This window comes from Electrona antarctica (assembly GCF_951216825.1).
Source record: "Electrona antarctica genome assembly, chromosome: 16".
Classification (NCBI taxonomy): Eukaryota; Metazoa; Chordata; class Actinopteri; order Myctophiformes; family Myctophidae; genus Electrona; species Electrona antarctica.
Window position 1 is genome coordinate 12111066 of NC_136797.1, and position 16455 is coordinate 12127520.

The 16455-nt window shown below is 44.9% G+C and overlaps 1 protein-coding gene across 2 annotated transcripts in view; it reads right to left on the reverse strand.

Annotated features, from left to right (window-relative positions):
• Window positions 1–106: 106 nt before the first annotated feature.
• LOC306939791 (ER degradation-enhancing alpha-mannosidase-like protein 3) overlaps window positions 107–16455 on the reverse strand; it is a 28651-nt gene continuing 12302 nt past the window's right edge. Inside the window, exons 11-21 of one of the 2 annotated variants that reach the window (XM_079524494.1) lie at window positions 15355–15438; window positions 14013–14096; window positions 13218–13342; window positions 12626–12791; window positions 10672–10829; window positions 10404–10509; window positions 7323–7493; window positions 4398–4563; window positions 2740–2934; window positions 2210–2346; window positions 107–2062 (exon numbers count right to left, since the gene is read on the reverse strand). In XM_079524494.1, coding sequence (XP_079380620.1) covers window positions 1787–2062; window positions 2210–2346; window positions 2740–2934; window positions 4398–4563; window positions 7323–7493; window positions 10404–10509; window positions 10672–10829; window positions 12626–12791; window positions 13218–13342; window positions 14013–14096; window positions 15355–15438 — 1668 coding nt within the window. In that variant the 3' untranslated portion in view covers window positions 107–1786. Of the gene's footprint in view, window positions 2063–2209; window positions 2347–2739; window positions 2935–4397; window positions 4564–7322; window positions 7494–10403; window positions 10510–10671; window positions 10830–12622; window positions 12792–13217; window positions 13343–14012; window positions 14097–15354; window positions 15439–16455 lie in introns of both variants that reach the window. The other variant, XM_079524493.1, reaches the window with a different exon arrangement.

Here is a 16455-nt window from a genome sequence, read left to right on the forward strand (position 1 = left end):
CCCATTTGAAGACCCACCCATCTGAAGACCCAAGGCCCACCCATCTGAAGACCCAAGGCCCACACATTTGAAGACCCAAGGCCCACACATTTGAAGACCCAAGGCCCACCCATTTGATGCCCACACACTTTTAATCAGGCATACTGGATGTAAATATGCTGAAAAGTGGATTCGAGTTTTCATCCGACAGCAGTGATGTGTTGTGGTGGTGTAAGTAGGGCAACTGTTACAGTAATCAGACATACTGTACATGTAGACACACACACACACACACACACACACACACACACACACACACACACACACACACACACACACACACACACACACACACACACACACACACACACACACACACACACACACACACACACACACACACACACACACACACACACACACGTCACTTTCACTCTTGAAATTCCCTGAAGTAGCCAACCAGTACAAAACAAATACAACTGGTTTTCATTATTGGCCTCATTATACCCTTCATTTAAAAACATTACATTACTGAGGAAGTTATAGATTTTAACCAAAGCAGTTATTGGTTACTTATTATAGGCTACAGTCAATCTGAGAACCCGTCGTCAAAAAAATAAAAGGAAAAACAGCACCCTCTGTTCCTTGAATTTGACGGGAGGTCTAGAAGTGGGAGTCGACCCTTCCGGGTGGGCGTCGCTCCAAATGATGTGACGTAGCGGCTGCACCAAGGGGCCAGTGAGACGCTCCAACGTTGAAGCACTGGGCCCTAGTGGTAAGAGGAGGGACTACAAGCGGACCCGTGGATTCATGACTGGGAAACCCCGTGCAGCTGGGCTTTAACATTGAGCGCTCGGTTGCACTTCCGCATTTGACCACCAAAATTTGGTGGAGCGGAGCTTCGTGCCAGATCAGTCTCTATCCTTTTAATACTCTATGGGCTGCACTAGGGGACGGGACGGGGGTGACTGACAGATCGGTGAGATCCAATCAGGGCGTGCGCAAATCTCTTGCTGCGACCCGCCTGCTCTAGACCAGAAAACCTAGCGCGTTCGCTCAGGCTAGTCTCGAGAGACTATAGGTTATAGCAAATCCCTCATTACCATAACTTTGTGATGATTTCCTCCATTTTCCAACTAGCTCAGACATTGCTAAACCGAGAGACAGACCACTGTGATCTGTGATCACGTCTGCCCATTCATTTCTATAGCTTCAACAGTCAAAAAGTGCAATAATGTATTAAACATTAAACTGCAGTATTTGTATGTGTTCATCAAGAGAGAACTTTGAATTCTCTCAAAAATATCATAATCGGCACATATATTTTTTTAAATGATGTGCCTACACTTGCAACTTCTACAGGTTGGGTTTTTTAGACAACACTTTCATATCTCATCGATCACCTCAACCTACACTTCATTCTATTTATTTTGTACCTATCCCTTCTACCCAGATTAGTCTCATCAGATTAAAAAAACAAAAAAAAGGAAATCCAAGAGAGACCTATACCACAAAGAAGAGTTTGAATATCACTGCCAGCCTATACCAACTACACGGCCATCTCGAAGGTTTCTCAATTACAGAGTTGGTTGAGAGAGTGGCTAGTGCTACGGTTACCCCACACTCCATTACTAGCCATTGGCGTGCAGGTTAGTTGGCAGTCATGGCTCAGTCTCATCATGGCAGTGATGGCTATGAGGCACGTTGCTGTTTTTTTTTTGGGATACTGACCACAGATCAGTTCTTAGGAAGAACTTGTCAGTACGGGAGGGGGGGTCACAGGATTTTTTGGATGCTCTTGGGATCGTCAAACATCTGTATCTGGTGGTCCACTGTTGTTGATGTCGAGGGTTTCGGAAGAGTCCGAAGGGGAAGTCTGCCCCGCTTGTTCCGAGCACGGCTCAGTGCTGCCGTCGTCCGACACCGCTGTGCAGTGCCGTTCTCCCGCCCGCTCCTTTCCACCGAGTTCCTCCTCCTCCTCAAGCCGCACCTCTCCCTTCTCCTCCTCCTCCTCCACAAGCAGCACCTCCTCTCCCTTCTCCTCTTCCTCCTCAAGCCGCACCTCTCCCTTCTCAAGCAGCACCTCCTCTCCCTTCTCCTCTCCCTTCTCCTCAAGCCGCACCTCTCCCTTCTCAAGCAGCACCTCCTCTCCCTTCTCCTCAAGCCGCACCTCTCCCTTCTCAAGCAGCACCTCCTCTCCCTTCTCCTCCTCCTCCTTCTCAAGCAGCACCTCCTCTCCCTTCTCCTCAAGCCGCACCTCTCCGTTCTCCAGGACAAACTCCAGAGTGGGTCCTCTAGCCAACAAGCCCTCGTCGAGTTCCCCTTCCTCGGCCAAACGGAACTTAATGTTCATTCCAACAGGCTTCTCTGGACGGCAAATAGGGGAACAAAGACAATGTAAAATCAGTATGCATGTATATATATATATAAACCCATTTAGGCCTGATGTCGAAATTTAAAAAATGTCTTCAAAATTCTGACAGTTTTCTGAAAAACCTTATGTTTCTGTATCAGTGTTGCTCAATATTTCATGTCAAGGACCACAAAAGTTATATGTAATATGCCTCCGCCCTCCCATCTGAAAATATGTTGTTCCAAGGACCCTCCCCCAGAAGCAAAGATTTGAGTTGAAATGTTGAAAATTTCACCATGGTCCTACATACTGTACAGTGTACACAAAAAGGGTGCATTGCCTAGGGGGGTGCTCTAGCACCCCCTAGTGTCTATCTGTGCACGCCACTGCCTAGGCCCTCTACTCACCGTGTCCCAGCTGCCTCTCCTTGGGCAGCAGAAGCACGTCCACATTGCTGTGCTCCTCCAGGGCCGCCGTGAGCACGGCGCCCTCGCGGCTGAACAGGAAGACCAGCGGCAGGTCCAGGAGGTCGGCGGTGGAGTCGCCGTCTCCCACCATCTGGAACAGCGGCGTCTCCTCGCTGTTGCTCCCCTCGCGGTTGTCTGGGATAAATTATTAGGTGTGGGGGGAAAGTGGGAGTTTCAAAGGCCACTCAACTTCTTTCTCAATTTATGCTGAATTAAAACTACATGACCTGACAACAGATTCTACAAAATGACAGTTTTCTGAAAAACCTCTGTTTCTATGTCAGTCGTTCTCAAACATTTTCATGTCAAGGACCCTCAAAAATATATGGAATTGGCCGCCGACCCCCATCTGAAAATATGTTGTTCCAGGGACACCCCCCAGAAGCAAAGATTTGAGTTAAAAACGTTGGCTCTGAAAGATATATTCAAAGATTTGCGCCAAATTTTAAAAAAAATTCAAAAATAGCAGACCTATAAGCTCGTAGCGCGGCACTCGGTGCCACGCTATGAGCTTGTAGGTCTGCGATTTTCCAATAGCTTTGCCCAGCGTTTGCCCAGTGTGGACTGCTTACGCAGAGCCATAAGAGCGAAAGGGGAGCGGGCGTGAGAGAGAGCCGGTCAGACCGCGTCATCGCACTTACTTCGGGCAAAAGAAACATCACGATCATGACAGACATTCTTTTACCCCATAATGGTTGATATAGCTCCGTTTTGTGCCCATATATAATCTGGGTGAATCGTGTTATTTGCCGTAGTGCAGACACCAAGAGAAAGAACATTTCTCCAGGTGATATTGTTGACCCATTTTGGCCGGGAACCCCTTTTTGGGTTTTAAGCATTATGTTATGGTTTAGCTATTGAAAAATAGCAGATCTCATAGCTACAAGCTTGTAGGTCTGCTATTGAGTGGTGCAACCACTCCAAGGAACAGCAATGTCCGTGTTCACCTATGTGTTCACCCATGTGTTCACCCACCTATGTCACTATGAGCATGAGTACCAATGACTACCAAAAGTGGCGCTGTTGTGCCAGAAACAGAGAGAGAGAGAGATAGTGCTGCACTGCTGCCTGCTAATGAGAGACAGAGAGAGAGGGGGGGGGGGGGGGGGGGGGGGTTGCACCACTCAGTTCACACGGGTGTGATTTTCTTTTTAATTGTGAAAATGTAGTGCAAATCTTTGAATATATCCTTTCACAGTGAACATTTTTAACTCAAATCTTTGCTTCTTGGGAGGTCCCTGGAACAACATATTCTCAGATGGGGGGGTCAGCGGCCAAATACAGATATTTTTGGGGGTCCTTGGGGGACGACTGACAGAAACAGGTTTTTTTCAGAAAACCACTGAGTGGTGCAAGGTCTTATATAGCCTGATCAGCTGTGGTCTGACGTAATGTCCGTGACCATAGTAACCATGCTCATTTTTTTTGGTACGAACACGGGTACACGGGTACAAAGCCAGTTGTTGGAGTGGTTTGCACCACTCAAAAATATGTACCCTGCTGTAAAGCTGAAAACTAGTCACGCCAACTTATTCATCTGTCCATTTTTCAGAGTGGACGTGCTTTCCAGTTCCTGCAGTAATAATAATAATACTCACCAATGAAAATAACCCCTACGGCTCCGGCCTCCTGTAGTCTGCGAGCCTTGCCAGCGAACATGCAGTCTCCGCGCAGCGCCAGGGCGATGTGACCTTTCAGCTCGTCCTCATTATGGATCGGCCCACATGCCGTGTAGGGAGAAGACTTAACGATGCTCCCTTTCACCTGGGGGACAAATGCATCCATTTGTGGAAGAAGAGAAATCAGTATTTGCATGTTAAAAAGAGGCTTAGTGTCATGGTAAATGTCATATACAAACATTTTAATGAAAACATAAATATGCTCTGGTGGGAGCACGTTGCAAGGATGATACCGGAGTCACTAAATATTCACAACGTCAGTAGGGCTGGGTGCAATAACCGCAATATCGCCATACCGCCGGTATACAACGCATACCGCGGTATCGGGTTCGTTACCGCGGTGTCCGTGCTGTTCTGGCGCCCTAGGTTCTAACCCTAACCCTAACCCTAGTTCTAACCCTAACCCTGGGTTCTAGGCCTAAGTGCATATGGTTGATATGAAATAAAGTGTATCATAATAAACAGTGAGGCTCAGTCAGTCTAATCATATGCCAGCAACACCAGAGGGAGTTCAACAAACCATGTGCAACCCAGATTCGGCACAAACAAGTATTGATTGATTGATTGAACTATTTATTAACAGTTTGCAGAATTACAGTAGCCTACATTTCAAGAACAACTCAATACAAAGACTGTTAACTGCGAGTGGACGACCCAATAAAGCATTACACTTGTTTACAAGAGGGTCCACCTAAATTCATTTCACTCCTATGCCACAAAAATGTGGAACGCCCTACCAACTGTCATTAAGACATGTAAATCCCTTGACTCCACCCACCCCCACCCACCCCTTTTCCCCCTCACTGTATATGTTTTCCCCCTTTTTACCTCCTTTATGATGATTTCCTGTTTTTGGCTTTATAGAAGTGTATAGTGTACAAAATGTTATGATGAATTGAACAAGGTGGACCCTCTTGTAAACAAGTGTAATGCTTTGGTGTCGTCCACTCACAGAGTAACAGTTAACAGTTTTTGTATTGAGTTGTGCAAATGTACTGTAAACTGTTAATACAAACTTAAATCAATCAATCAAGCAATAATGTTAACTCATGGCTTGGGGACTGGGGAGGCGCGCAGTTGCTGCGTGGTGGAAGTTGAACCTTTCAATTCATCATATATTAAATCTATCAGTTAACTTGGAATTTGTTTAATATGTTTAAGATTTTAGGTTCCATGATGAGGGGACGTTTTTGAATGGTGAGGTGTTTGTTTCATGCGATGCGCTGCTGAGCGGGCATTTCATTGGAGTGAGAATGGTTGCCATTGCGATTCCAAGTGAAGACAGTGTGCAGGATTATTTTTTTCTCTACTTCTCAGTTCCAGTTATCCGACGCACCTGTCCATTGTAGGTGTGCAGAAGGACTTTTTCTTATAGTCAGTCAAAAGATAAAAACAGTTCTGTCCGTCCTGTCTGTACAGCTCTCTCTCTCTCTCTCTCCCTCCCTCTCCCCCTTTCTCTTCTCTCGCTGACAGACATCAATACAAAGTCGGTAATTATCGCCATACCGGCGGTATGGGGGCCGACAATAACCGCGGTAATAAAAATCCCATAACGCCCCAGCCCTAAACGTCAGATACCTGTATATTGTATATGCATTTATGGACAAATCAAAGATGTAAGATGTTTTTAGGTTTCTCCATAGCCATTACAATGTTACCAAAATTAACTGAAGGCATGAATAGTTCATTAGTAGTACGAAAATCCCGCTCAACTGCTCGTTCGAGCTATAGTATAGTAATAATACTGTCATTTTAGCGACAGTCATGGACAGTACTTTTTTGTTTGTTTGCTCGTTTGTCGGCTTGGATGTCGGAGGGAGCATGTACTGGGCTTAAGAGAGAAAGAGGAAACTGGTAGAGAAAGTATAAGTATGGGAATGGCATGCGGTCAATCCAGTCCTAGCCTCGGAAACCCAGACGTTTTTTTCCAGGGAGAAAAAAAAAAGTCTGGGGCAGACTCGGCATATGTTAGTGCAAACGTCGCTCACTCTCTGCTGATTTCTGATCGTCTGCACCTTTGTTAAATTGATGCGTATACTACACGCAGTCACGCACACACTCCTCTCTCTCTCTCTCTGTCGCTCTAATTAATTAGTCTCATGTCATGCAGCTGCGTCTAGCTGCCTAGGCCATAGAAAGCATAGGTGAGTTCCAGTCTAAACCAGTCCTGACTGACCGTCAGCCATCAGATGTGGTAGTCGCCTCAACCTTTCGGGCTATCAGGTCTCCCTGTAAAAACACCTTTTAGCCGATCTCAAAAGGTGCTATACAAACAGTGGCAGCAAATTGTGATTTTAGTTTTAGTCATAGTCTCTTCAATAGTTTTCATTTAGTTTCAGTCACATTTTAGTCACCTGGAATGTTTTAGTGTTAGTTTAGTTTTAGTCGACTAAATATCATAAGATTTTAGTCGACTAAATCTAGTTGATTTAGTCGACTACAGCCTTGATGCCATCGTAATGACTGTTTTTACACTTGCTGAAAATAGCCGATCTACAAGCTCACAACGCGTCGCAGCGTGACGCGTTGTGAGCTTGTAGATCGGCTATTTTCAGCATGCAACCAAGTGTCAAATGACTTATACTGGATCTCTTGTCCACTAGTCCCTTCCTCACATTTTAGTCTAGTTTTTATTTGTGGACGAAATTGTCAGTATATTTAGTCTTAGTTTTAGTCATCATAGCTTAGTTTTCATGTAGTTTCCATTTAGTTTTCGTCAGTGAAAAAAGGTAGTCGACGAACATTTTTTTGTCTTAGTTTTAGTCGACGAAATCAACACTGTATACAAATAAACTTTATTTATTTTTATAAAACCTTTCATATCGTTATGAAAAATGAGCTCACCCCGTGCTCCTTTTTGGTGAGGTCCATCCCAAACTTTGCGGGTCCCCCGGTGAGGACCGTCCTACCCAGAAACGGGGGGGATATGAGCTGAACGATTATTGGCAGAACCTCGTCCTCTGGCGCCTGGCTTACCTCCGCCACCAGTTTCACTCTGTATACTCCCTTGTGCTCCTGAAATAGGTAAACGTGGCACACGTTATAACGATCAATAAGTCAATCATAGCACACGTTATAACGATCAATAAGTCAATCATAGCACACGTTATAACGATCAATAAGTCAATCATAGCACACGCTTAGGTGCTGTGTGCATGGATTCAGTGGAACACACACACACACACACCAGTGTTGTTTTTGGCAGCAAATTTAGATTTTAGTCCCAATTTTGTCGCCTGGAATGTTTTAGTGTTAGTCTAGTTTTAGTCGACTAAATATCATAAGATTTTAGTCGACTAAATCTACGGTTGATTTAGTCGAACAAAATGTATTTTGGCGGGCCATGATGCCGTCGTAATGACTGTTTTTTTCACGTGCTGAACATAGCCGATCTACAAGCTTCTACGATCTACGAGCTTGTAGTGTAAAATGACTTATACTGGATCTCTTGTCCACTATAGTCGCTTCCTAACATTTTAGTCTAGGTTTTATTTGTTGACGAAATCGTCAGTATATTTAGTCTTTTTAGTTTTAGTCATCATAGCTTAGTTTTCATGTAGTTTCCATTTAGTTTCAGTCGGTGGAAAAAGGTAGTCGACGAACATTTTTCGTCTTAGTTTTAGTCGACGAAAACAACACTGACACACAGCTGTGTGTGTATATACAATTATATGTTCATATGTTTGTGTGTGCGCAGCCTTTATATGCAAAGTTTCAGTTGCCTGTGTTTAAATATTATAGTAGGTCTGTGAGGGCCGGGTGTGTAGGGATTGTGTGCATGTAGCTGCTTCTGTGTGTGTGTGTGTAGTAGGCAGAAACAGTAGCCTCGCGTCAACACTTTCCACCTCGGAGGAAAGCCCTGGTCTGTGTTACTAATCGGCTGTGTGATGCGGGCTAGGCGTGGTCTAGACCGGATGATTAAAAAAAATCTGTTTTTGGGATTCCGTTTTTTCCTGTGTTGCATTGTTTTGTCCCCCCCACCCTGTTAGTTTTTAGCCTCGCCAGTCTCTACGAGTTGGAATAATAGCTGGATATACCAAACAAACTATTATACTACTATTATATTTAGTTTTAGTCATCATCATAGCTTAGTTTTACATTTTTCGTCTTAAGTTTTAGTCGACGGAATCATCACTGTTGCCAGGGGGATTCACTCTTCAGGAGCTCACTACTAAATCATCACTGTTGTCAGGGGGATTCACTCTTCAGGAGCTCACTACTAAATCATCACTGTTGCCAGGGGGATTCACTCTTCAGGAGCTCACTACTAAATGAAATCATCACTGTTGCCAGGGGGATTCACTCTTCAGGAGCTCACTACTAATCATCACTGTTGCCAGGGGGATTCACTCTTCAGGAGCTCACTACTAATCATCACTGTTGCCAGGGGGATTCACTCTTCAGGAGCTCACTACTAAATCATCACTGTTGCCAGGGGGATTCACTCTTCAGGAGCTCACTACTAAATTAAATCATCACTGTTGCCAGGGGGATTCACTCTTCAGGAGCTCACTACTAATCATCACTGTTGCCAGGGGGATTCACTCTTCAGGAGCTCACTACTAAATCATCACTGTTGCCAGGGGGATTCACTCTTCAGGAGCTCACTACTAAATGAAATCATCACTGTTGCCATGGGGATTCACTCTTCAGGAGCTCACTATTAATCATCACTGTTGCCAGGGGGATTCACTCTTCAGGAGCTCACTACTAATCATCACTGTTGCCAGGGGGATTCACTCTTCAGGAGCTCACTACTAAATCATCACTGTTGCCAGGGGGATTCACTCTTCAGGAGCTCACTACTAAATGAAATCATCACTGTTGCCATGGGGATTCACTCTTCAGGAGCTCACTACTAATCATCACTGTTGCCAGGGGGATTCACTCTTCAGGAGCTCACTACTAAATGTCATGGATAGATGACTCATAAGGCCACAGTGTGCTGATGTTTGTCACATGTTTCTGTGTCAGTGGTGCTCAAACTTGTTCATGTCAAGGACCCCCAGAATTATGTGTATTTGGCCACCGACCACCATCTGAAAATATGTTGTTCCATGGGGACCTCCCAGAAGCAAAGTTTTGAGTTGAAAACTTTCGCTCTGAAAGAATATATAAAGATTTGCGCCACATTTTCACGATTTTTCAAAAATAGCAGATCTACAAGCTCGTAGAGAAAAATCGTGAAAATGCGGCACAAATCTTTGAATATATATATTCTTTCAGACCGAACGTTTTTAACTCAAATCTTTCCTTCTGGGGAGGTCCCTGGAACAACATATTTTCAGATGGGGGTTGGTGGCAAATTGCATTTACACTTTTGGGGGTCCTTGACATGAAAATGTTTGAGAACGACTGACAGAAACATGAGGTTTTTCAGAAAACTGTCAGGATTTAGAAGTCATTTGTAGAATCTTTTCTCCGGTCTAAATGGGTTAAACCAGGGGTGGGCAACTTTGACGATGGAGAGGGCCACTATATTTCCACACTCACTCCAGAGGGCCATATATTAGTCGTAGCAAAAATAGCCGATCTACAAGCTTAAAACGCGTCGCAGCGCGACGTGTTTTGGGCGACGTGTTTTTGCTATATTCGAATTGAAATCTTGCATTCTTTTTTGCTATTTTTGAATCGGAATCCTGAAAATTAAAATGTTTATGTAATTTCAAATGCTTTTAATTATACGAGTGTTGAAGCATTGAGCTACTAATTTAGACTGAAGTAATTAAAGCGGGTCATGTTTGCATGTTGTGGAATTGTAAACAGCTGAAACCAATATTATATCAGTATTCTGACATTAACCTGAGGGCAGCATTAAATGAAGGTGGGGGCCGCATGTGGCCCCCGGGCCGCCAGTTGCCCACCCCTGGGTTAAACCGTTCAAAGTGTTTGTGTGTGTGTAGTAGAAAGTACCCATAGACTCACGCTGTCTGAAGATGCAGCTTCATGGAGTGGGGTGAGGGAGATACCCATGCTTTTCAGGAACTCCACCGGCTCCATGCCCGTATCATGGAGCGGCAGTTCAATTTCTCTGTAGAACCAACACACAGGACCATTTAGACTACACACAAACACAGGTTTCATGAAATATAAATAGATATCAATCAATGTCACCGTGTGTTCTGCTGCCTATAACAATCCATTCACTTTTGTAAAAATCTCAGAGACCTTGTGAGTGGACACACATACACACCTGACCGGCAAGGAATGGAAGGCCCGTCCCACCCCGGTGAGGTACTTGTAGCTGTCTCGTATGGTCTTGGCAAAGGAAGGGTTGTTGGGAAACAAGGTCTGGGTGCTGGGACAGGAGTACGTGAACATGTCCTCCTCTTGGATTAACGTGGGAGCCTCCTGGGAGCACAAGACGGAGAAACATTTGAGTTCTCAACTAATACGGGCCTGAAAATTACCCCCTTTTAGACCTGAGGACGATTCTACAAATGCCTTCTAAATCATCACGGTTTTCTGAAAACCCTTTCTATGTCGTTTGGGGGTCCTTGACATGAAGTACTTTGGGGACCACTGGCCTCCGCGAGTGACTGAGCATGGTCCTCACCAGTGTTGTTTTTGTCGAGTAAAACTAAGACGAAAAATGCCGACTACCTTTTTTCACTGAGGAAAACTAAACGGAAACTACATGAAAACTAAGCTATGGTGACTAAAACTAAGACTAAATATACTGACGATTTCGTCAACAAATAAAAACTAGACTAAAATGTTAGGAAGGGACTAGTGGACAAGAACAGACAAGATCCAGTACAACACTAAAACAAATCCAGGTGGTCTAAAATGTGACTAAAACTAAATGAAAACTATTCAAGAGACCAGTGTTTTTGGTGGCACATTTTGATTTTAGTTTTAGTCATAGTATCTTGAATAGCTTTCATTTAGTTTTAGTCACACTTTAGTCACCTGGAATGTTTAGTGTTTAGTCTAGTTTTAGTCGACTAAATCTACAGAAGATTTTAGTCGACTAAATCTACAGTTGATTTAGTCGACAAAAATGTATTTTAGCGGGGCTTGATGCCTGTTTTTGACTGATTTTACACTTGCTGAAAATAGCCAATCTACAACGCATCGCAGCGCGACACGTTGTGAGCTTGTAGATCTGCTATTTTCAGCATGCAACCATGTGTAAAATGACTTATACTGGATCTCTTGTCCACTAGTACTTTCCTAACATTTTAGTCTAGTTTGTATTTGTTGACAAAATTGTCACTATATTTTTAGTCTTAGTTTTAGTCATCACAGCTTAGTTTCCATGTAGTTTTCGTCAGTGGAAAAAAGGTAGTCGACGAACATTTTTTCTTGTCATAGTTTTAGTCGACGAAAACAACACTGCAAGAGACTATAATGACTAAAATCTAAATTTGCTTCCAAAACCAGCAGTGTTCCTCACGGTGTTGTTGCCTTTGCAGGGCCGCTGCGTGGTGGACAGAGAGACGGGCAGGAGGTGGGCCTTACCACGGTGTTGTTGCCTTTGCAGGGCCGCTGCGTGGTGGACAGAGAGACGGGCAGGAGGTGGGCCTTACCACGGTGTTGTTGCCTTTGCAGGGCCGCTGCGTGGTGGACAGAGAGACGGGCAGGAGGTGGGCCTTACCACGGTGTTGTTGCCCTTGCAGGGCCGCTGCGTGGTGGACAGAGAGACGGGCAGGAGGTGGGCCTTACCACGGTGTTGTTGCCTTTGCAGGGCCGCTGCGTGGTGGACAGGGAGACGGGCAGGAGGTGGGCCTTACCACGGTGTTGTTGCCTTTGCAGGGCCGCTGCGTGGTGGACAGAGAGACGGGCAGGAGGTGGGCCTTACCACGGTGTTGTTGCCTTTGCAGGGCCGCTGCGTGGTGGACAGAGAGACGGGCAGGAGGTGGGCCTTACCACGGTGTTGTTGCCCTTGCAGGGCCGCTGCGTGGTGGACAGAGAGACGGGCAGGAGGTGGGCCTTACCACGGTGTTGTTGCCCTTGCAGGGCCGCTGCGTGGTGGACAGAGAGACGGGCAGGAGGTGGGCCTTACCACGGTGTTGTTGCCCTTGCAGGGCCGCTGCGTGGTGGACAGAGAGACGGGCAGGAGGTGGGCCTTACCACGGTGTTGTTGCCTTTGCAGGGCCGCTGCGTGGTGGACAGAGAGACGGGCAGGAGGTGGGCCTTACCACGGTGTTGTTGCCCTTGCAGGGCCGCTGCGTGGTGGACAGAGAGACGGGCAGGAGGTGGGCCTCGGTGGTGAAGATGAAGTCGTCGATGTCGAAGGGCAGCTGGCTCTTCTCCGTGAACAGCAGGTAGAGGTACTTAAACATCTCCGCCAGGAAGAAGGAGTCCATCCTAGGGCAGACAGTAACGTGCAGGCAGGCAGGCAGGCAGGCAGGCAGGCAGGCAGGCAGGCAGGCACACAGGCACACAGACACACAGACACACAGACACACAGAGAGAACACATCAGTTACAGATTCAAGCCAGAGTGGGATGTGGGGAAATTAACCCATTTAGGCCTGACGTCAAAATTAAAAAAAAAAATCTTCTAAATCCTCCAGTTTTCTGAAATAAATATTTTCAAGATTTTTCAAAAATAGCAGACCTACAAGCTCGTAGCGCGCCACTCGGTGGCGCGCTATGAACTTGTAGATCTGCTATTTTTCAATAGCTAAGTTATAACAATGTTTAAAACACCAAAAGGGGTTCCCGGTTCCCGCCCAAAATGGGTTAAACATACACAATGAATATGTGCCCAGTAAAACACTGTACTTCCAACCTGTCTTCATGAGTCCCAGTGCGGACATCTTGCACAGCAGCGAAGCCACAAGGCACCCTGGCGTAGGCGTTCAGCTTCTCCACAATAGATTGTCCCACCCTGAGATAGTAAGGGTCCCCTGTGGCCTAAAAGAGATCAACACGTGATTAAGACCACTCCTCTTATACGATATACAGTTCTCAGTAGCATAATATGCTGTATGCTCCAAACAAGTCATCTACAGTACAATGTCACATCACATGTCCTGACTTCACATTGCTTCAATGTTCAATTCACATTAGGGCTTTCATTTCTAGTGATGTTGACTAGTTTCCTAGTTGACTAGTTGTTTAACTAGGCATACCTATTATGTTTTTTTAAATAATAGTTGTACATTTAAAAATCACACCCGTGTGAACTGAGTGGTGCAAATCCCCCCCCCCCCCCCCCCCCCCCCCCCCCCCCTCTCTGTCTCTCTCTCATTAGCAGGCGACATGCAGCTATATCTCTCTCTCTCTGTTTCTGGCACAACAGTGCCACTTTTGGTACTGGTCACACACACCTTTGAGACATTTTCCTGTGGCATTTCTGTGGTCAAAGATTGTTAAAATGTCATAACACTGCAAGTGTTATGAGTAAGAAAAAAGAAAGCCTCTGTATTATCCCTTGCCTGAGTAGTACTTGGGCCTCTCCAAAACCTGTCCTCTTCATGAACTGAAACTACAGCCTGTCAATCATGCACGCACACATGATACGTACATCTATGCCCCTAATTCATATATATATATATCTACCCCACTCCATACACACACACACCTTGTAGAGATAGTACGTGCTTTCTGCAAATTCTGGCCTCAGTGGGTGTTGGCCCCAATGAACTCGAAATTCTGTGGTGAAAGCCTGCAGGAAGAGAAACGAACAACAGATTTAAAAAGTGGGAATTCATTATCAAATATCAAAAATATCAAATCACTATTCGACGCTCTTCTTCACTCACTAGTCTCACGTAGCCAGACAACTATTCCACAATCTCCGAATGCTATATTATATAGAGTCTGGAACTGCCACCTTAGTGTGGCAGCGGTGGCCGAACGGATTGCGGAGCGGTCTTGATACCGGAAGGTCGCCAGTTCGAATCAGCGGTCCGACACGTCAAAATTACCACCGCTGAAGTGCCCTTGAGCAAGGCATTGAACCACTACCATGAAATGTTCTATGAGCAGGGCCTGGCTGGAAACAAGTTCTTGAGCTTACCCCAGATACCCTGGGTAAATATAGTAACTTTGCTTTGCTTTAACTTACCTCCGGAAATCATCCGAGAAAGGAAGCTGCCATTTTCCATACATTTGTGCGAAATTTGAAAGACGAAACTGAAGTGAGGAGGAAGGCTCCGCTTTATATTGTACTCGTGATAGGGTGAAATAGCTTTATATTGTACTCGTGATAGGGTGAAATAGCTTTATATTGTACTCGTGATAGGGTGAAATAGCTTTATATTTTACTCGTGATAGGGTGAAATAGCTTTATATTTTACTCGTGATAGGGTGAAATAGCTTTATATTGTACTCGTGATAGGGTGAAATAGCTTTATATTTTACTCGTGATAGGGTGAAATAGCTTTATATTGTACTCGTGATAGGGTGAAATAGCCAACCTATTAGCTCAAAGTCATTGTGAGCTCGTGATAGGGTGAAATAGCCAACATTAGCTCAAAGTCATTGTGAGCTTGTATATTTCCTGCGAAGACATTTGGTGTGGAGAGGGAAAACAATTGGGAGCCTAGGATAGTCCTATTATATACAACGTATATAGGGAACCCCTTTTGGTGTTTTAAAGCATTTTGTTATACTTTAGCTATTGAAAAATAGCAGATCTACAAACTTGTAGGTCTGCTATTCTTTTTAAATCGTGAAAATGTGCCTCAAATCTTTGAATATATATTATTACAGAGTGAACATTTTAACTAAAATCTTTGCTTCTGGGGAGTCTGGAACAACATATTTTCAGATGGTGGGGGGAGGCATATTACATATAATTTTTGGGGTCCTTGACATGAAATATTGAGCACCACTGATACAGAAACATAAGGTTTTTCATGTTTTTTATTTTTTTTTAATTTCGACATCAGGCCTAAATGGGTTAACATGAGAACAGTTACCTCGGGGAGAAACTTGTGCTGTTTGGTAACCTGATAGAGCATCTCATGGGTCTCGATGGCTGGCTTCAGGTCTCCTCTCAAAACCTGTTTAGAATGTTCACAACAAACAAAGTCAATGAAGCAATATTAGAAACATTTCACAAACTAGAAAAAGTGCCCTTCTGGGCACAGGTCTCCACCAGGTGACCTGTGTGTGTGTGTGTCGCGGCTTGGCCTGTTGTAGCGCCACCATGAGGCTGATTTGAAAACAGTCAAGTGGCATTTCTTCCAAAGCCTAGTGGGAATATGCATGCACAGTTTCACCACAATCGGACGCTGCGTTGAGTAGTTGTGGGCGATTTGTACAAAACGGGTACAAAGCGGGCTACTCCTGAAAAGTTTAGAAGCCAATCGTAGCCAATGAGGGTGGATTATGAGAAATCAAACAAACCTGTCTTGATCACATGACTATGGAGAGCATGTGTACCAATTTGCGTGAAATTTGGATAAAATCTGAAGGAGTAATATTAGAAAATGTGTTTTACATATGCCGGCCTCCTGGTGGCGCTATAAAGAGCAGATGTGAAAAATTCCAGGAAAAGGTTTTTCCTTGGCCTCTAGGGAGTTGGCATACAAAGTTATCCACAGAGCCCTGCAGTTAGAGGTAAGCCAGTTATAGCGCCACCATGAGGCCGAGTTGAAACTGTTCATGTGGCATTTCTTCCTCGGCCTAGTGGGAATGTGCGTGCACAATTTCACGGAAATCACACAAAATGTGTTCATGATTGGCAGCATTTTGTTTGAAACTGAGCACTCCTGCGAACTTTGGAAGCCAATCTTAGCCAATCAGGAGTCCGAGAAATCTGAAAGACCCGTTTCGTTGAATGGCTCTAGAGCATGGGTTTTCAACAGGTGGTCCGTGGACCACTGGTGGTCCGTGAAGGTGTTGCATGTGGTCCCTGACCATGCATTTAGTAGGAAAGTGAAGATTTATTGCATTGACCACAAGTTAAAATGGTAAATGGTGCATTTATATAGCGCCTTTATCCAAGGCGCTTTACATAGATTGTGCATTACATTCACCCATTCACACACACATTCATACACCGATTGCTGCGGAAG